This window comes from Trematomus bernacchii, unplaced genomic scaffold (assembly GCF_902827165.1).
Source record: "Trematomus bernacchii unplaced genomic scaffold, fTreBer1.1, whole genome shotgun sequence".
Classification (NCBI taxonomy): Eukaryota; Metazoa; Chordata; class Actinopteri; order Perciformes; family Nototheniidae; genus Trematomus; species Trematomus bernacchii.
The window spans coordinates 339,344-361,535 of NW_022987429.1; the positions used below are offsets into that span (position 1 = coordinate 339,344).

The following is a 22,192-nucleotide window of genomic DNA, read 5'->3' on the forward strand; positions in this document are numbered from 1 at the left end:
TTCCTCTTAATCTTAGCTATTTGATGCCTCCAAGCTTTAAAAATGTATCTAAAGTGCAATATCTCCAAAAATGTAAACTGTTGTGCTCTGAAGAGGTGGAATGCTATACAGAAGAAAAAACAGTTTGCTAAAGCCAATCCCATCTCACACTTAAAGTAAAAGTTAGAGCATGCTACACCTTGGACAGGTAACTTAGTCTACAACACATTATCGCACAGACAAAAAACACATTCACACGTCCTTTAAGACCAATGAACAGTTAAAGGTTTGTGCATGCTTTTGGACTGAAGTCCAGTGGTCGGCAATCGATCTTGCTGTTGGTCTGAATTGCACACAGCCATGTAAATGTTAGACCATTGGCCGCCCTCCTCACCAAAAACACTGAAACATGACCTGAGACTGGGTATAAAGTCAATTTTGGCCCACAGATTGCCTAAAAACAAAAGCCAGACCAGTGGAAGAAAAGTTAATCACACAGTTGCTTGACTTCCACTGGTCTGGATCTTTCGATGGAACACTACAAGGTCAAAAATAAAATACTCCACCAATGAAAACAAGTAAAAGTGTCAAACTTAACATAATAATAAGACTCAGATATAGTAGCAATCCAGTTAACTTTGAAAGAGTCATGACACAGAACAAGATGTTACCAGTACTAAAACAGGACATACCTGATATAAAATACCTGATATAAAATACTGGTAGCAGTTGATGATAATATAGACCGAAGGTGGTCAGTGAGCAGAATAAAAGGAGACTATTTACCTTTACACTGTAATCTGTTGAGTGGCGTGGTGAGCAGGAGCCTGTCAGTCATGTCAGGAGGTCCCGTACAACGAGCAATGCCTACAAAAAACACATTTAATTGACATCAACAGAGGCTTCTCATCAACAACATTTGAGATCAACATAACAGAATTTGACATATTTTGGATAGAGGTATTTTGACAGCAGTATTTTGATAGATTTTTATTTCTTACCAGGCTCTTTGAAGCCAGCCTTGACCCACTGAGAGAGCCAGCGCAGGTCACAGTTACAGAACAGGGGGTTGGCACCAGAGCACTACACACACAACATAATTAAAATGTTATCCACAACACTTGCTTTCAAGACACACACACTAGATGCACGGCGCTCCACTTACAGGTGGGACAGAGCGGTCAGGTGGTTGAAAGCTCCTTCTGGTATTGTTGAAAGGTCGTTACCATGGAGAGTGCTGGAGGACAGAGAGAAGTGTACATGAATATTAAATACACAAAACTAACCTTGTTACAAATTTAAAAGGGTCACTTTCTGACCCGTTGTTAATTTTAATTAGCACTTAATTAATTTGATGAAGCATTATTTTATGATCACACTTTCTGCAGCTGTTTGGTTCAAAGCATGTAAAAAGACCAGTGGTTAACACAAGTTGTTCATGTTTTGTCATCTGACATAAAACAAGTCAGTAAATACCCAAGTTGTGTACTAACAAGTGGCAAAAGAAACTACATACATTTTGGGGGAAATCAAATGTCTTGAACACAGAAAAGGGTACTCACTGGTGCTGTGGTGTGGTTCGTTTAAAGCTTAACATAAGTGTTTAAATTGAATGCATTTACACTTCAAACGACATAAAGGTGTATTTATTTGTGAGTTTAGCATGCTGAACGAAACATATACTGTATCATAAACGTTTGTTTTCCAAAGAGCTTATTTCAGTATTAATCCTACAGTCAAATATTCCATTTTCTATTTGTCCAGAGACAATGATGATGCTATTTTTCGGGTGGGCACATTTTGAAATGATGATACGGTATGGGCAATCATTCCTTCTACTATTGTACTTATATTGACACAGCTGCCATTGTTAACTGTCCTTACTTACATACAAATCGTAAAACTGTGTTTAAGGTGTACCTATCGTCAACAGCACTTATGACTAATCTTAAACACATATCTAAACAAGCCCATACCTCATATACAGTATATTATATCAGGGGTAAATGGAACTGAAAACCAAGCTGCCTAATACTGGATTTCCAACATACTAATACACCAGCCCCGACTAGCTGCATGCTAAATTATTCAAATTATTTGTGGTTCCTCGGCTGCAGACACACCATCATCCCATTTTATAATGGAACATAAATCAAATATTTATGAAAGAAAAACACAAAATAAACAGAATTCTTATTTTCATGGTTGGGCAATAAAGGTTGTCCTGGTCCCTGAATATAAACTGTCTCATATGGTCATAAGGCAGAGTTGTGTGTGGTGTGTGTGTGTGTGTGTGTGTGTGTGTGTGTGTGTGTGTGTGTGTGTGTGTGTGTGTGTGTGTGTGTGTGTGTGTGTGTGTGTGTGTGAGTAAAAAAACCTCTGTGTCAAAGGGACAAACTGCAGGATGTGATGTGTATCGGTGTGAGCCTGTGGGTTATTGTGCAGGAGTTTGTGCACGTAGATGAATGTGTGTGTCAGAAACTTTTGTCCCAAGGGCTCAGAGACTGCCGCCGAGTGTGTGTATGTGTGTCCTTTGTGTCTCGACATTTGAGTGTGTTGCCTTCTGGATATAAGTTCACATTAGAGCGAAGGGCTGTAGCAGGGGACAGCTATCAAACCAACACTATTGGGAAAGTGTGTGTGTGTGTGTGTGTGTGTGTGTGTGTGTGTGGGTGTGTGTGTGTGTGTGTGTATGTGTGTGTGGTGTGTGTGGTGTGTGTGTGTTGTGTGTGTGTGTGTGTGTGTGTGTGTGTGTGTGTGTGCATAATTCAGTGTGTGCAGATTCAGGTCAGTGTGCAGCTGTGTGTATGGTTGTGTGTGTGCTATATGCCTGTGTATCAGTGAAAATGTCCGTGTTTGTGTGCATCACCGTCTGTGTGTATTTGTGCATCTATGTACGGTGGTCTAACAGCCCAAGTGTAAGTCTGGCCAGAGGGGGTTGTGGGTAATGAGGAAGTGACAGTGATGGCTGCCTGGCAACCAGTTGCTATGCGGGGCCAGAGAGGGATCAGTCCCCAAGGCAACATCAACTAAAATGGAAGGAAGAAAGGAGGAAGGAAGAAACAAAAAAAAAGCAAAACTTCTACAAGGAAAAAGCTTTGTAGGAGATATATATGTGGATATGTAGAAGAAAGGCCAGAAACAAGGCACACTTCTTTACGCCTGAAACACCGACATTTTCTTAATGAACAAACAATGGTGGCAATAGTTCAGGAGCAACTGTATACAGCGTGTAATACAATGTAAATGTATCAGATCTCAATGTATTATTAATGTTAAAAGGGCTTCATTTGAACGCTGTTTATAATGAATGTTACATTTTACCAATAGATCTTTATCTTTTTTCATTTTGAGCCAATCGTATCACTAACATATTCAGTAAAGATTATCAGTGTTAACTCTACTATTTGCATTATATGTTGCACCAAAAACACCACTGTGCCATCAAGCTTCAAAACAACATATTCACACAATATAAGTTGTTGTTGTAAAAATGTTGTCCAACAATATTTAGTAAAGCAAAAGGGGAAAGTGGCTACATTTACTCTGTGCTGCAAAACATCAGGGAATATGATAATGTAGCCTTGCTTTTTTAAGCCTCTACCCCTAGAAAGGTTGGTTTGATAATAAATAAAGACACTCAATTAATTCGATTTTCATTTAATTACCGCTGGTGTTTTTCTGGGTTCCTTAAAACTATTTTGGTGTTGATTATCAAGAGTAACAGACACTGTTATACTGCTATGCTGCTGTTATATGAGTATACTTGTCTGGGGTACATTTACCTTTAAGAAGAAATTATGTTAAAGAGTTATTTAACACTTAATGATAATCATGTTTTATTTCTGACCTCCAGGGATTCTGACCTTGCTGCAGAAATGTACAGGTGTACCGCAGGACCCAGTGACATCAATATTATTACCAACGTACAACTTGAAATGCTACATATGGGTATACGAACTAAGAGTGTGTTTCAGGTTGTATGTGTGGGCGAGGATGGTTAGACAGCAATATTCATGTGTACACTGTGCCCGTGTGTGTTTGCGAGACAGAGGGTGGACAACCAGATGGATGACTGAGAGAAACAGAGGCTGGAGGTCGATTCATCAAACACAACATTGGGCGAGGAGAGAGAGAGAGAGAGAGAGGGAGAGAGAGAGAGAGAGAGAGAGAGAGAGAGAGAGAGAGAGAGAGAGAGAGAGAGAGAGTGAGAGAGAGAGAGAGAGAGAGAGAGAGAGAGAGAGAGAGAGAGAGAGAGAGAGAGAGAGAGAGAGAGAGAGAGAGAGAGAGAGAGAGAGGAGAGAGAGAGAGAGAGAGAGAGACACATGGGGAAAATAGAGGCCAGAAGATGCAGATGGAGAGGGAGTATTACAGAGGAGATGAGAGATTGTCACTTTTATCTCCTTTAGTACCCTGAAACAACAAATTATTGGGTGGCTGTGACTCATTTTGTGACTGGGTCTTAACATGGCACTCGGCCTGGCAGCAGGGGAGTGATTAAACTTTGATTTAGCTCAGTACTATGACTAGCAAAGGGGAGTGTTGAATATTGAATTCACTGCGGCACTCGAGGAAGATGAAGCTTGCTACTCACAGCAGGCGAAGTGACTTCAGCCCGTCGAAGGCATTCACCGGGATGCAGCGAATCTGGTTATAACTCAGGATGCTGAAAGACAGAGGACACGCACAAGGTCACAACACTCAGTTTATGAATCAAGACGCTGTTTTTCACAATATGATTTACTGGGATTAACTCATTTCAAATGTCATTCTGTTGTCTTTGAGACTACATCCCTAAATGCATTACAATGTATGTAGAGGGACTGAAATAAGAGATTAAAAAGAGGGAGGACAGGAGGGATGACACAGCAGATTTGGTTTTAAAATACCTAAACCGTAGCCACTGCAGGTTAAACAAGGGGAAATAAACATGGAGGCCACATTTCAGTGTGTGGAGTTTGAAGAAATCTGCCAGAGGCAAAGCTGAGGCTCCTAAATCACAGCTATTTATTAGCATCTCTATTCTGAAACTGCCAATGAACCAAAAAGTTTAGTAATGTATGAAGGGGAAGAAAGAAACATAAGAGGACAGAATTCTGATCAGGTTGGCTGTTTCGGGGTGCCATCCTTATTTTCACATAATTAAGCCATATAATGATGCTGCGGTAAAAAGCTGACTGCTGCTGTCTGATCAGGAAAACACAACAATGGTGATCAGCAGTTTTTGGGCTTATGATGCTCTACAATGAAGAATCATAATGACTGATTATCAACAGTTTCCTAAAGGGAAAACAAAATGTATCTCCAACTTCAGGTTCAAAACTGATGTTGAATTTAGAGAATAGACTAACAGCCAACACATCTACAGGGTGGGAAAATGTGGAAACACTCCTCCACCTCTTCAACTGGTGGCACGGTGTGTTTGGGCACGGTGTGTTTGGGCACGGCGTTTAACGCAGCAAGCGTTCCACTGATGCTATCTGCGGGCTAACAGTAGGACTCTGTGTTTGTACTGGGCAGCTCCCAGGCATGAATGATTGCAACTCTATGAAATATAAAACTAGGCGTAGCTGGAAAAGAGCAAATGCACTTTCCATCGACACAAAAAAATCCTCCAAATTGATGTGAAATCCATGTAATGGATAAGATAGAGGCAGACAAGAGACGACCTTAGCAATAGAAGGAATTTTGATGTGAGATTGAAAGGCAGGAAAGAGTTGAAGAGAGGGGAATTTCAGAGGAGCCAAAGCAGATTATAATCCAAGAGGTTCATTGAGTGAGTGAAAGGGAGGTGAAAGGACATATTTTAAAAGGAATAATACGATGGGAAAGCAATATAACATGTGAGAAATGAGATGAAAGAGGAATACGATACAAGAATAAGATAAAAGTGAAGCTTGAAATGAGATGGGGGGGAAAGGCTGGGGAGAGAATGGAAGAAGATGGAGAAAGGTGAAGGGTCATTTCGGGTAAAATTAGGACAGAAGTGGAGACGCTAGAAAGGAGAAGATGAAGATACAGACGAAGAAGAAATAAGAGAGAAAAGAAGAAGCAGGAAACTATAAAGAAAATGACAGGAGAAGATAGGGCGATTAATCAAACTTAAGAGCAGAAAAACACTGATGTATCTTGTGGGTTTCACCCTTACACACACAAACCAATCAGGACGTAGACAGTGTTGTATGCAGGCATGACTAGGTGTGCGTTGCCACAGTAACTCACAGTGTGGCTAGTTGAGTCATGTTGTTGAAGGTGAACGAGGCCAACGTGCTGATGCTGTTGTTGCTCAGGTCCCTGTGTGGATACAAGCATAAAGTCAGGACACACATACACACTCAACAGATGCATGGCAGGTTATTTAAATTGTCTGCAAACAAGGATGTGTGTATTCTGTTCAAGGTTATGCGAGTGGTACGTACACCAGTGACAGCTGCTTCAGGCCGGCCAGCTCCTTGGGCACAGATGTCAGCATATTACCCTCCAGGTATCTAGAAACAAAATGTGCATAGTTAGTGGGAAATATATTACATCTACTATGTATTTATTCACCAATACAGACTTATGGGGTGAGAAAAATTGCAATATAGGACATAAAAGTTTTAGTTGTGCAACTTCTGTGACACCAAAGAGAGCAGGAGGCAGGGGAAATGCAAAGCAGATGAGAGTACATTTTGAACTGTGTTGGGAAGATAAATGAGGTAGAGCTTTATTGATTATTCTGCTAATGGATTAGTCAAACAACAGAAAGATAATGTCCAACTATTACGATAATTGATGTGATTTGTCATGTTTTCAGCCTCTCAAATACAGATAATTACCGTTTTACGCCTCACAAACAGGATATGGGATCTTAAATGTTGTTTGATATTTGAAATCAGTGTGGCCAGGAGTGAATGCAAAGCAGATCAACAATGTAAAAATATCACTGTTAAAATACCTAACACCACAATAAAATCTTGCAAGATAATCTTTATAACCATATCAATTGTGATTTTGCTGGCTAGTGTGAGAAGGGGGGATTCTGGGCCCAAATAGGCTTGATTAACATGAAGTGTGTACCCAGCCTTACAGTAGCTTGTACACCAATATACAGTCTGATTCTGGAAATTGCCTACTCGTTCTGCATAGGTGAATGTCTGTGGAAGTTAATCTCTGAATTCACCAGACAGCAAATCAAGATGGGACAAGATGACAAGATTAGAAGTGTGAAACCTGCCCGACTGAGGAAGAGGAGCGTAACAGTTTTCAACATGCAGCTTCAAACACATATTCCAACCACTACAAACATTTTTACAAACTTCTGATCAGTTTGTGGTTGGGAGTATGTGAGAAAAAACAAGTGAAGAAACATATACACTCAAGCACCACACACACATTTATGATCCATCTGCTCTCTCAGGTCATAAGTAGGTCATGTGGACAGTATGATGAAGTGTCTTCTTCTGCCTGATCAATACCTAATCACTGCTATTGACCCCGCAGAGCAGGCCTATTTCACAGCTACAGGGGTTCATGTGTGTTGTGTGTGTGTGTGTGTGTGTTGTGTGGGTGTGTGTGTGTGTGTGTGTGTCCACGTGTGTGTGCAATAATTCATCTTACCTATGAGAGATTGTGTTCCTACGTTTTTTCTAAATGTCCTAATCTCGATTAACACTGTTATACCCTTGTTTTACCCAACATCAATTCTTACAATTCATATTATTATGGACATTTTCTTTTACAGAGGTAAACACTGACCGGCAGAGTTTTGAATGGCTCCGGTTTGTAAAGTGAATTTCCCGTTCATTAGCTCCATTGACATTTCAGAAAATCCTTAAAATGGTTTTAGGCAAGGAACTAAACCAATCAACTTTGAGGTGAATCGTGACAATAAAACATTTGAAAGGTACAAAACTGTATAAATGATATTGTATTGGATTAACTACGTATCCCATAAACCATTGTGATTGAGACTCAGTGACAAGAAACCATGGAGACAGATTCAGCAACTGAATGGCTTTTATATTGCCTACAATGTTTTTCGGTATAACATTTTGATAAATTATTTTTCGGAATGTTTTTTAAATGCACTTTCTGAAATATTTTAAAAGAATAACCCACGGACACTTCCAGGTAATTCTTCTCAGATGTCTATAACTGTTTCTCTCTCTCTGTCTATTCAGCCATATATATTGATAGACCTTGCCTACAACCTAACAAAGTCGCACAGTACTTAAGAAATGTAAAGAGTGTGTGTACACTGTGTGTGTGTGCATGTGTGTGTATTCACTAAATAGTTTGTTAGGTCCTGAAACAACAAAGGGCAACATGCTGCATCAATATAGCACTGCAGCAAAGTGTGTATGTGTGTGTGTGTGCGAGTGTGTGAGCGCATGCATGTGTGATAGAGAGTAATCATTGACAGAAATGGCCATTTCTGCCTGTACATGTCTGCTGGTAAGCTCATTGGCTTGTGTGTGTCTGTATGTTTTGATCACAAGTGAACGTGTACATCCTTGTGTTGAGTTTGTCAGTGTGGGTGTGTGTGTGCGTGTGTGTGTGCGCGTGCGTGTGCGTGTGTGTGTGGTTGTGGTGTGCATGACTCACAGCTCCGTGGCGTCCCTTGGGAATGCCCTTGGGCAGAGAGGTGCAGCCCTCTGTTGCTGCAGCGCACAACGCCTTCTGTGCACGTGCAGACGTCAGGACAGCCAGACGTAGGAAGACAGCCATTATCCTCAACACCTTAAGAGAGAGGGCAGACAAGAGAGGGGAATATTAGACAAAAAGGAGATGGAAAATAAGGATACAGAGAAGGACAGGCACATTACAAAAGGGACAGGAGGTGAGAGATAGAGAAAGAGAAAACAGTCAGAGGAAATGAGAGCAGAACGAGGGGAGGAAGGTTGAGTTAGGTTAGGGCACAAGAGAAAAGGGAGACACAAAGAGAGATAGAGGGAGACATAGAGATAAAGACTGATCTGTAAGTATGGTACTTGGTCAATTCAATTAGATCTGCACTCAGCACTTTTAAAGAGTACTTAACAAATCCATATCAAATGACCTGAGGCAGCGAATATCAGCTCTCACTGATGTGGCTCAACATCTGGCTCAGGACCTGCAGTCATGTTATAAAAACCGCCTAGATTATTCTGGAGACACAGCGAGCAGATGTTGGTACGATGGCCTGCAACGACTTTGGAAAGTAATCTGCTATCATCTTGAGTCATACAGCATTGCCATACCAATGTTCTTAACAAGTTATTTAGCCAACACATAGGCTAAGGGGGCGGGACATCTCTAAGCAGTTGACCAATCACAACAGAGCCGGCCAGCCAACCAATCACAGCAGACTGGGTTTCTGGTTTTCAGACAGAGGGTGAAAAGAGGTGCTGCAGCACAGGCAGTATGAGAAAAATAAAGTATATGTAGTATATAGTATATGAACATTAAAGCATGGAGACATGTCGCAGTAGAGACACACAATACACATATGAACCTGAACATGAGCATAATAGGGACCCTTCAATGGACACTCCCATTTGTTTTATAATTGCATGAATTGTTTTATACATATTTAATGAGCATTTTTGGTGTGCCTGAGATCCACCATTTTTTCAACTGATTCTCTGTATTTCTCAAGTGCATTTCATAACACATTTATTTAAGATTTCCTTTTAATTATGAATAGGGGAACCTGCAATTTGTACATGATTAGTCTCTTGCTTTTCATCCTTAATGTGATGTCTTTTAGTCTTGCAGTAAAAAACGAGCTGTGTTCCCCACACACACACACACACTCAGAAACATCTGAGTGATTGTAATCGTCTAACACTCAAAGATAAGAATGATCAAAGTCTACAGAGTTGTTCTTGGCTTACAACGAGCTCCATTTCCTTGACTGACACACACACACACACACACACACACACACACACACACACACACACACACACACACACACACACACACACACACACACACACACACCACACACACACACACACACACACACACACACACACACACACACACACACACACACACACACACACACACACACACACACACACACACAAATAGTAGAACCGCTGTCGAAATGTAAAACAAGCTGAGTTAAAACCTTAATGAAGGATAATGAGGACTAGACACTAAGCCTATCATAACACAACAGCAATCTGAGTTTGTGTGTACTGCATGTGTGTGGAGGGAGGGGGAAAAAAAGATTGGAAAAGCAATAGCCAAGTTTATACTCTTCTATGTTTATACTTGGCTGTGTGTTTGTGACTTTGTGCCAATATGCTGCAGTGACATTAATGCATGCATGGAATTATAACTGTATGAGTCGTTCTATCCTGTGGCCATTTCCTCATTCACTTTGTAATTTTCTAATTGTGCTAATGTCTAAATGTCAAGCATATTAGTGTGTACGTGTGCATGTGTGGAGCAATGTGTGTGAGTGTGTGCATCTATCTGGTGTGTGTGTTGCAATTAAGTCCACAGGGAGGTGAAGCCGTGGGCTGACTCACTCCACAGTTGGCTGATTGGACTAACATCTAAATGTGCGCTAAATATCTTCTCACAAATTCAATTAACTTTACCTTACCCCCGGCTGCCTCTGGACAACTTAACATTCATTTTACTCAGCTATAAATAGGCCGGACATGAAGACCTTGGTTGTGTTTGCATGTGTTTCTTTGCTTCTATTCCTTTGAGAACCTCTTCGAGATTTACATCTTCAGAGTACTGAGAGTTAACCGTTGCCAAATGAGATGTTGTCCCTGTTTGGTAGTTTGTTTTTCTGACTTCCAGCAGGGTAATTACAAACCTTTGGGGGCAGTTAGGCCTTGAGCCAAATACATTTTAATTTGAAGTTGGTGGTGATCCAGATGTTGGATTTCAATCTTCATGCAATAGTGTGCAAAGTGACTGATATGAAAAAATAAACCTGAAGACTGTGATGCTAGTCTTCAGTTTTTACATATTAATTTACTCCTATGCAAATCTGTATATTGTTTATGTTAATTTATATTGGAAATTCAGATTGTATCATGTACGATGCTGATAAGACCAGAAGTACCACGGCTTGGTTTCAGCCAACTGTGTGTGTGCGTGCGTGTGTGCGTGTGTGTGTGTGTGTGTGTGTGTGTGTGTGTGTGTGTGTGTGTGTGTGGTGTGTGTGTGTGTGTGTGGTGTGTGTGTGTGTGTGTGTGTGTGTGTGTGTGTGTGTGTGTGTGTGTGGTGTGTGTGTGTGTGTGTGTGTGTGTGTGTGTGTGTGTGTGTGTGTGTGTGTGTGTGTGCTTGGATGTGTGCTTGGATGTAAGACTGAACAATGAATATTAAGATCTGGTACCCTCTTAGAGTTCAACCTGGCTAACGACTTTGCAAATTCATTTTCAGTAAATGGCTTCAGCACAGCAACAGGAAATTAGAAAAGTGTAATAAATTCAAAGAAACTTAAGAGGAAAAGAGCGGTAGACTTAGATTAAATGAGGACAAAAGGGAGATGCTATAAAGAAAAAAATTGAGAGAAGAAAGAAACAAAGATGTAATGGACAGGAGAGCCAGACCACACTTTGTCCATGGCGTCAAACTTGGCAGCCAAGACGATGGCCTAAGTTGCTAAAGGCAGGCATTGCTGCGCTAAGAGCAACGTCACCATAGAAACCACAAGATGATGTCATTGACAGCTGCTGTTTTTACTATCCTCAGATTACCCAGTAAAGATGTGTGTACAGTATGTATCTGCTTTTTTGAGACATGGGATGCAAAGCAGTATCTGGAAGGATTGTTGGGCGGCAGTGGTTCAGTCTGTAGGGGATTGGACTTTGGACCGAAGGGTCGCCGGTTCACGTCCCGATCGGACCAAAAAATACGGAATGTTGACTGATACTGGAGAGGAGCCAGTTCACCTCCTGGGCCACTGGCACATGTGTGCATATAACTGTGTGTGTATTTGTATATGAATGTGCATGTTGTAAAAAGTGTGTACTGTATTACCTAAAATATAAAACGCATGTGTGTGTACAACAGAGTGGAAACTGAATATCTCCCTCGGGGGATTAATAAAGGTCCATCTTCTTCTTCTTCTAAACAAAGATACAATAATCAGGACTTCACGTACCTGAGGATGTGACAATATTTGATTCAGATATCAGTGAAATTGTAGTGGGAACAATTGATTTTCCTTATGCAATTAAGTACAATCATTATAAGACCTTTATCTCCCCACTGCAGCAGGAATTTCCAGGGTTCTCTCATATTCATTAAAATACCTATTTTCCCTTCTCCCATTAGCAGAAAGAGAGACTCACCGTCGCATGTGAAGTCTGGGGTGGCCACATCCTGGATGGGGATCTCCTTCAGGAAGGCGGGCTTCTGACAGCGAGGGTTTCCACTGACCACCCTCGTCTTCTTCAGCCACTGCCCCAGCCAGGACAGATGACAATCACACACATACGGGTTGGACAGGAGGTTACTGTGAAGATAAAGAGAGAGCGAAAGGGAAATCGTTGAAAACAGGGTCAACGCAAAAAAATAAAATACACCGAAAGTTGGAGGTTCTGTTGCTGCAAAAATGTAGTTGGGGAACATACATGTTTACAATCAATTTATCATGGAGAAAAGCTGCACACCCTTAAAATACAGGTTTTCCCCAAATGTTACAGAAATAAAAAAATATTGATGCGCTCAGACATTATTTATATATTTATATGGTATATTGTACACTGAGAAACACATAAGTTGTTTTCGTTTTTCGTTGGATTTGAAGACATTTAAATGAAAGACAAAGAGAGCAATGGAGAGAAAGGACACAAAAGAGAAAAGGTTATCATTTCTTTTTTTATTCATGTGGAGTACAAGGACGATGGAGAATGGAAAGGAGAGGTGGCAGAGTGAGAAATGTTGACAGAGAGAAAGAAAAGAGAAAAGGTTATCTGTACATTTTATTCATTTTTGATCAACCCTCATAGCATTTAGTTGCTTTTGTCACACTGCTCATGTAATATTCATAATGAACCATATTTAAACTGAATGGGGGCCGAGGAGGCATCAGCAGCACATACTAGACGGGCGGTATACTGAGGTACATTTTCTTCTCAGCTCACTGCCACTTCAGATCAAATACAGTTCACTGATTACTACTTCTTTCTTTTTTAAGGAGATTTAGGGTTGATACATTATGTAGTAAAACAATATGATGAATATACTGTGAAATGAAAATGTCTTTCTATATTCCTACCTTTCACTGACAATAAGTGGAACACTTTGGGAATTAAATGTAAGCATCTCAAGGACTCACACCGATCTATTTAATGATGATGTTGTGCCTTCAAGTCATGTCAAGACATGCTTGCAGCGGCTGAACTAATCAACCTGAATGTTGCTGTTTGTGCAACAATATTAATGGTGTGCCGCTATAGATGAACGAGTTATTTCCTCATTTCCTTGTAATGAATTGACCTTGCTGCCTGGCAACCCGACATACGTTAAATCCCTTCCTTCCTTAACAATGTGTTAATCTTTTAATTAAACGGACAAACTCTATTGGAAAACAATGCAAATGGAGACTGATATTAGAAATAGTGAGAGAGAGAGAGAGAGGAGAAAAACAGAAGAAAGATAAGGAAATGAACGGAGGAAATGTTCAGAACTAAGCTCCAGAAATAGAAACGATCCATCTTTCCTTCACAGTAAACAGCAGTAGGTTGCATACGAAATCAAGTGTTACTGCTAGGCCAATGAAAAAGTGATGCTGAAAAAAGAATGACAGTGAAAAATGACAGGGCGCATGGTAATAGAATATCGTTCCATTTTTGTAGTGATAATCACAAACAGCCCCACTGAGCACACCTGAGTTTGTGCAACAATGCCCATCCACCCATCCATCCTCCCTCTGTCACATCCCCATTTTCCCTCTCTTGTCTCCCACCTTTCCTCCCGAAAGACTCAAGGAGGAACTTGAATTGAAGATGACAGGTACACAGCAGGACATGGAGCGAGAACAAAAGGCAGAATACAAGGAAAGGAAGCAGGAGAGTGTAAGAGGATGTGAGTAGACCTTTTTTTGGCTTGGCATGGCAAATCAATTATTTACAACCTTCACATCTAGGTGGTCAGAAGACTGGAAAGGAAAACACATAACTTTACTTCATGGCAGCTTCTGTATCATGAAAAGGCTGAACACCAGTAAACATTTGTGCACCAATGAAAGCATGTATGCTATACATACAGGTACACACACCAAACACACACATAACATTAAATAGTATGCCAAGAACTCATGTTTTAGTCGCAGCAGGTGTGTTCATTTTTGGAAAGATAAAAACAAGCTTGCAGATGCTCTTGCTTGTGTCCGGGTCTGTGTGCGTGTGCGTGTGTGTGTGGTTGCACAGATGCTGAGATATATATAGCTTTGATAACAAATGTCCTGGGATCCAGACCAATCTAGTCGATAATGATGGAGAGCATCTGTGAGGAGAACAGCATCCAGTGTGTGTCTGTGTATGTGTGTGTATGTTCTGCTAACAAATTCTGAGCCAGAGGGAGAAAAAGAGTTCAGAAAAGAAAGAGGGACTAACTGTGTTGCGATTCTGCCAGATTTATAGGGAGACAAAAATGTAATTGGGGCACAAGTTGACAGAGAATGATGGGATGAGAATCAAGAAAAAAACCGGAAAACAAGGAGTAGAGGGGTAGGAAAACATGAGACTTACATGGTGGACAGGGAGTGGAGGGTGGAGAAGGCTCCAGGAGCGATGCTGGTGATCCTGTTGTCGTACAGCGACAGCAGACGCACCGAGCTCAGACCCGTGAATGTACTGTTGTCAATGCAGCTGATCTGGTTGCTCCGCAGCATTCTGCAAACACACAGCATGTATATTTAGTAAACAGACCTAAAACTAATAAATTAACATGTTGTTTTACCTTGAAGAATAGAAGTTACAATGACATCTCTAGTCTCCTGTTAACCTTATCACTCATGTCAAAATTAGTCTTGATATACAACATATAAGCAAGGGCCAATTATTTCTAAAAGGCAGTCGTTCTGTTTATCCTTTTCCTGAAAATGTGTTTATTGAAAAAGTTGTATCTATAATAGACAACAACAACAAATTCAGTGTACACACTTTGGCTAGATAAAAACAGACTGAAGATTAAAGAGCATAACCTATAATGACATGAACAAAAGATAAAACAGAAAGCAAGGGTAAATTCAAACCAGTCCCCATAGGACCATCATGACAGAGACTGTAATATGACATTAGCTTTTGACACACAGTCATGTGGGACCAGGCTAACTGAGTTAGTTAGCATTAGCAATCTCTGGGACAGGCTAACCTAGTTAGCAAAGCTATTACTGGACCAGGGAGCCTCTTAACATAATACAGAGACAGCCATGATGCCATTAGAGAGTCATTAGCCGGCATATATAAACATGATAGCATTAACTAGTCATTACGGAGAACACACAGACAACATTAGCTCATGGTTGCATACACTATCCTGTAACCCCTAATTGGACGCTAGTCTATTTATGGTAGGAGCCCAAATTAGAGGAACAACAATATATGCTGTCATTAGCTTTGATTCCAGGGTGAGTGATTAAACAATCCTGTTGCACTCTTTAAAGTCTGCAGGAGAAAAAGTTAGTCAAGTCCTCCATAAATTAAGTGTGGAGGGTTTAAGGCACCAGAACTACATTTGCTCACCATTTTGAAAGAAAAATATAACTCTGACAGGACAACTAAACTATAAAAGTGGCTTTTTTGTGATTTCAAAGCTCACAACAATTAACTTGGCTTTGATCTTAGAATAGCAAGTTTCATTAAAGTAAAAAAACAAACAAGCTTTTACATATTTGTATTCATTAGCGTTAGCATTCTGAAAATGGGAGCAACTTTAAACTCGCTAATTACAGGTAGCGTCATTTTCTTTACAAGCAAACCACTACCAACAAAACTGAAGTGCTGAACACACACACATAGACCATACACACACACACACACACACACACACACGCAGTAAACCTGACTTACAGAGTTTTCAGGCCGATGAGTCCTTTGAACATGCGTCCCTGCAGTCCAGTTAGCTTGTTCCCCGTCAGCAGCAGCTCCAAAACTCCACCCGCTCCATCAAACGCACCTTCACGGATGTCTCTCAGCTTGTTGTTACTCAGGTTGCTGCATGAAAGACAAAGATGCACACATGTTGCAGTATTTGATATTTAGGTTTTTCTGCTTGTGTTTGTTTGAACTACAGTACATGCAGGAAAGCCTATGATGTCATATTTCCAATTGAACTGCACTAATCAATCATGTTTCTTAACTAATAAATATGAAATGTTCTCTCCATCTTAATGTCTTCGTCTTGTACACTAGATATTTTGATAACAGCTTCCAGCAATGGCCATAACTTTCTACACTATGAAGCACATGGACACACCCACACAAAAGAAAATGAGACAAGTGGTAACAGGCAACTGAAAAGGATTGCAATCTCTCTTCCTTGCTCACATAATGAGAAAAATGAAAAGGGAGCATTTGGTCACAGAGACAATAACTTGAGATGATAGCTATCATAACTACTGTAGCTTTCATTCAAAGCTAGTTTTGTGTTTCCTCTTATCAGCTTCATGGAAGAGGAGAGGAGGAGGAAGAAGAGAGGAGACAAGAGGGGAAGAGCAGAGAAGGAAAAGGATGGACAGACAAAATAAAAAAATAAAATATACATATGCAGTTAAGTTTGAAATATAATAAAAGCAGATGGAAAGGATAAGAGAAAATGTGAGGGTGAGGAAGAAAGGAGATGAGAAATAGAGGGAAGGAATTGAGAGAAGGAAAATGGAAATGAGTGCTACCCAATCTATATCGTCAGTGACACTGCTAGATGGTTAGCAATTTCCTCTCCAATAAATCAACTTCTGGTTTCAGCTCTGTCTTTCTCTATCTCGCTCTGACACACACGCACACACACAAACCGAGAGGAGGTCGTAGATAAGGAGTGACTGTAAATCTGAACCGAAGGCCCATCTTTTATTTCCATTTAATATTCGCTTCCTCCATTTCTCCCGCCCACCCTTCCTCACCCTCCATCTCTCTATGCCCCTCCCATCCTCTTTCTTGTCCTCAGCCACTCTTCTTCCTTCTTCCCGCGATCCTGTCTCTCTCAGTTTCACTCTTGCCCTCTTTGCATTTATGTTTTTTTACACTTTCCTCTTCCCTTCTTTCCTCTTTAGATCCAAGCTTCCTTATTTTCCCCTTTCCCTTCCATTGCCTTCACTCTATCACCTATCCTTCTATTTCTTGTCTCTTTCTTAACGTCTTTCATCCCTTGTTGCTGTCCATCAACCTTCTTTTTTCTGTTTTTCTGTTTACGTCCAATTGTCTAATTTTAGTCATCTAGAGTAGGGGTGCCCAATACGTCGATCGCGCTCGACCGGTCAATCGCGATCGACCGGTCAATCGCGATCGACCGGTCAATCGCAAAGGAAGTGTGGGTAGATCGCATGCCATTGAAAAATAATAAATACATGTAAAAACAAACGTATTTAATACATGATTGCTTCATAATAAAAGCATACATACATCTTCTTCACGTTTGGCAGCTTCTTAAACGTCCCTGCAGCCTCCAGTATGGCAATCTCATTGTCGTTTAACCGCCTAGAGAGGGAAAGATAAAGGGAGTGGGTTAGACATTTTTCTTTCATGAAACAAACTGCACACAAATGAAGATGCACACACACCCACAACAACAAGATGGAGAGAGAAAGGCTGCAAGTTAAGGGGGGAATGACCGCTTGAAGGTTAAGAGGCCTTTCGTGACTGCTGAAGTATGATGTGCCGAAAAACCAGAGGAGGGAGAAGAGAATAATTAAACGTTGTTGGAGAAGATGAGAGCAATTCATCTTTTCTATACGGTCATCAATACCCACACTGCCCTAAGCACAGACAACAGTTTGAGAGGAAGGAAGCCCAACATCTGCTTTATTGAGGTAATTTGTACTAAAAGGGTGCTGCTAAAAGGATGCTTCTAGGGTGTGTGTGTGTGTGAGTTTGTGTGAAAAAGGCAGAGTGAGAGACATTGAAGATGGGAAGTGAAAGTTCAGCTGACACTTTTTAATGGGATATAAAGATGGATCAACCTGGATAACGCCATGCTGAAATTATACATTGCGAAATCCAAATGAAAGCGGTGGCAAAACATTTCTTATCGTGTGATCCATCGCTCTCAGAATATACACATTTATTGAGTCCAAATAGATATTCTAAGATTCTTGTATGCTTATTGAAGACGTTCAAGGCCAATGCCGAGGATGGATTTTTTTGTGGCTAGTGGGACGAGTCACAAAGAAAGACAGAAGAGAGAAGAAATACATAAGCCTTCAGCCTCCCATGATTTCCCCTGATAAGGCAGGTTACAAAGGGCACAACTGTTGTGGTGTGTGTGTGTGTTGTGTGTGTGTGTGTGTGTGTGTGTGTGTGTGTGTGTGTGTGTGTGTGTGTGTGTGTGTGTGTGTGTGTGTGTGTGTGTGTGTGTGTTGTGTTTATGTGTGTATTTGTGGCCTTGAAAACCCCTCTGGTTGGTTGTGTTGTTAAGAAAAAGGCAAGAAAAAGAGAGAGGGTGTCGAAAATAGTAGAAACTTTGATCTGCCCTCTAACCACCCATGAAGGACAACGTTTATATTTTTGACATGAAGCACCATGGGAACAGATAGAGGGGAAATGAGAGGATACAAAAGTTCACAGAGGGAAACAGAACTAAAGAGAGCGAGAAAGAGGAATTGTGAGCTAATGGTCTGTGGGATACTGGCATTATTATTTATCTAAAGTGGCAGCCACGGTTGAATTCCCCATTATACAACTAACCTCCATAAGCAACCGTCCTGTATTGGCCTTAATGCTGCACTGGTCTCTTATTCTGCAGCATTTCTCCTTAGTAACACAGTGATAGCCATGGCAGAAGCTTTTCATCCCTCACCTACATTTTAAAGTTGTGAAGTGATTCAGCATTATAAGGTAAAACTTTGCCTCCGGCTCGATTCCTATTTCCGGTGTGGAAATATTAGCTTATTGAATATTCGATCAAGTGCCAGGTGCTGAAAGTAAAATGGTGCTTGCGGATTTTAGGGGCAGTACACTTTTCTTGTGTTCCAGTTTTGACTCACTAATTTAGTTTTCTTGCATATAATCATAACATAGAACGTCAGCACTCTCTTGTATCAGAATCAGAATCAGAATACCTTTATTAGTCCCACAGAGGGGAAATGTGCATCGTTACAGCAGGAAAGAGCCACAGACAGCTTAATGTATGCTTCAACTAGCAGATTAGGAGCACACAAGCTTTAACCTTTTTTGCAATCAGGTTACGGTATTCCTTTTGCGTGCTTTCTGTTACTCCCGTTCCATTTTTCAGCATTAAAATGAATGATCCATGGGACTGCTCAGTATTCTAGTGTGAGACCCTTCGCCAGACATGATGATGGCTCCTTTGGGACTTTGAGGGAGATGGAAAAGACTGCTGAGTGGCATTTTGGTCCCAGAGCAAAAAATGAAAAGTGACATTTGTGGTAGAGCTCTAAGAGAAGCGGAAAGACATCGGGAGGAAGGCAGACATGTGTGCGTGCATTGCATATGTGTGAGCATATCTTTGCATGTATGCAAGCCTACTTCTGATGTACCTGAGTATGTTTCCATTTGTATTTATGGATGTTTTGGTGTGTGCATGTGCCTGAGAAAGTGAACACTTCCTGACTGACAGGTCTGTGGCATGTTAAAGGAAGTATAAGGGTTTGCAGTTTCAGGCTAAAGCGGTGTTCGCATACATTAAACTGTACGTGTGTTAATGTTAAAAAGGAAACACGGCTGACTTACAGGTCTGTGGTGTGTTCAGGGATGTGTGGAGGTACGCGGGTCAGTTTGAGATTGGAGCAGTCGACCACGGTGCCTTCACAGCGACATTTCTCAGGACAAACCAGATCCTGGAAACAGTCCCCACTCAGACGACTACGATAGTCCTCCTGACCTGCAGAGTCAAGATGGAGGGGACGAACAGAAGAGGAAGAACGTGACAAAGGAGAAATAAAAACACAGAGTGGGGGGACAAACCAAAGGATTGGCAGCAGGTGGAAAGGGAAAGGAAGAATAGCCAGGTGAATTAGGTCAACAAAAAGAATGGGAAATAGAAAGCAAAAGAGGGAAAAAGATAAAGGGTAAGAGAAAAAGACAAAAACAATGGTTATTCCATTTATATATGAAAAGACAATCCTATGTATACCTTATAATAAAGGCAACATGTTATCCCAACCAACATACAATTGTACATAAGATCACATGAATATTAGGAAGCATCCGTTTGCACTGCCAGGTTTTTGTCTAATCTGTTTCCTGTTGGAATTCAAATGTACTTTGGCTTTAATATTCACTGTAAAAAGGTTGTTAAACATATTTGCAATACATTGGTGGAACTGTGTGTCCTTCATGTAGTTGATCAAAACAGGCAGCAGCAGTCCTGAGCACAGGGCTGATGCTGAAGGGTGGGGGACAAGGCTTCAACTATAAATTAAAGTAATACGCAGATGTGGTTTCATGAAATCATTTTCTTCATAAACATGGTTTAACCCCGGATGTTTCTTAACAAGGTAAGCCAGAGACCTTGTACTATTATTTGGACATATTGTGAGCAGATATTATTTATGACCGTTAGTGCTTGTGAAACAGAGCTGGTTTAAATCATGCAGCAGTTGTATTTGTGCACCACAAACACGTTTTAAAGGGTCTCACGGATATCATTACCCCTCTGTCTCTCTTTTCAACCTGGCTTGTCTATCTGTTCTCGGTCAATTTAACCTTTTCTGTTTTCGGCCAGTATCCTGTCAGACTGCTTTTTGATTGGCACAGAATACTTGTTCTTTGATTCTCTGTCTCCACTCTTACAGTATGTGCTTCCTCGTCACTGATAAAGAACTAAGACCACCTATTGAGGGGTCAATTGCAATTTACAACCTAGATTTGAACTCAGTGAATGATCGCAGCTCCTCAAATGATGTGCATCTGTTAGGAGAATTGGCTGCTTAGCTACATTTTTGACTGCCACAAGCACTGTTGGTTGGCAAGACAGAAAGTAAAGAGTAGGGCAGCGAGTAAGGTAAAAAGGGGGAGATAGAGAGCAAATCATGTTGGGAAGGGACTCAGGATTTAATATTACTAAAATAAAGAAGGAAAGGGGAGCGGGAGCGGCAGACAAAAAGCAGGTAAAACATAGTGTGGGAAGGTTTGTAACAACAGTCTACTAACACACCAACAAAGAGTTTAATCAGACTGAATCCAAAACACTGTGTTTTATTGAGTTTATCATGCATTTGAGACCCTAAAAAGACACATCAACACTTTCCATAAGAAACAACATTAGTTAAAAAGAAAACAGAGATCCAAATGGCAGTTGAGCATTCATGAAGGATGTTTATGAATGCCTGACATCATTGATATTAGATTGGTTATCAATGTAAATGTATTTCAACCACAGTAAGAGTCCCATGCATCAAAAGCCCTACACATAAATACAAACAAACAGAGGGAAAGAAGTAAACCCTTATTTTTTTTGCTCCAAGGCGCGTGATTGGCTGGGAGAGGCAGGTGGGAGTGTGCTCGGCGGTCCCTGGCGCTTGACGGAACCATGTGATGCCACAGTAGGCGGGGCCACATGGTTAGATCAAGCACAAGAGACAGCTGCACGAACCAATCAGAATGCAGGTCCTCACAGGAGGAAGGCGGGGCAACAGAGAGCTGCACCAATCAGTGAGGGGGTCAGGGTCCATACAGGATAGGAGAGGCAAAGGACAGCTGCAGATCAACCCGCCCACCAAACGAAAAGTCCACAAGGTCCAGAGAGGAAGAGGAGATGCAGGGAGAGGAGGCATGGGACTGCAGAGAGCGAAGGCCGAAGCAAAGAGCAGCCATAACCAGCTTCAGATTTGTCATCAGTATCTTTATTAACTCCATGGGCAGAGCACTAACAAAAAGGGTTAGCTTACCACTGAGACCTTCCATGCTAAACTGCAAAGCATAAAAGCCTTCACCATGTAATATAACTGGTGATGCTACTCACTTTGTTCCCGCTTCAGGCTAGGACATACCATTTTAGCTAAAGAAAAGAAGGGGTAAAAATCTAATATCCCCAAATGGTCGGTCCTACTCTGATGGAAACAATTGATTTAGCGCGTTTTGTTTGCCTTTCT

The 22,192-nt window shown here is 41.1% G+C and overlaps 1 protein-coding gene across 1 annotated transcript in view; it reads right to left on the minus strand.

Annotated features, from left to right (window-relative positions):
• The window catches only part of slit3 (slit homolog 3 (Drosophila)), a 228,127-nt gene that overhangs the window by 29,865 nt on the left and 176,070 nt on the right, over positions 1-22,192 (minus strand). The window contains 13 exon segments of the mRNA XM_034141508.1: positions 766-846; positions 981-1,062; positions 1,141-1,216; positions 4,574-4,645; positions 6,202-6,273; positions 6,399-6,467; positions 8,566-8,603; positions 8,606-8,700; positions 12,270-12,433; positions 14,673-14,816; positions 15,996-16,139; positions 17,544-17,618; positions 19,830-19,980. Of these exon segments, the coding sequence (XP_033997399.1) occupies positions 766-846; positions 981-1,062; positions 1,141-1,216; positions 4,574-4,645; positions 6,202-6,273; positions 6,399-6,467; positions 8,566-8,603; positions 8,606-8,700; positions 12,270-12,433; positions 14,673-14,816; positions 15,996-16,139; positions 17,544-17,618; positions 19,830-19,980 (1,263 nt within the window).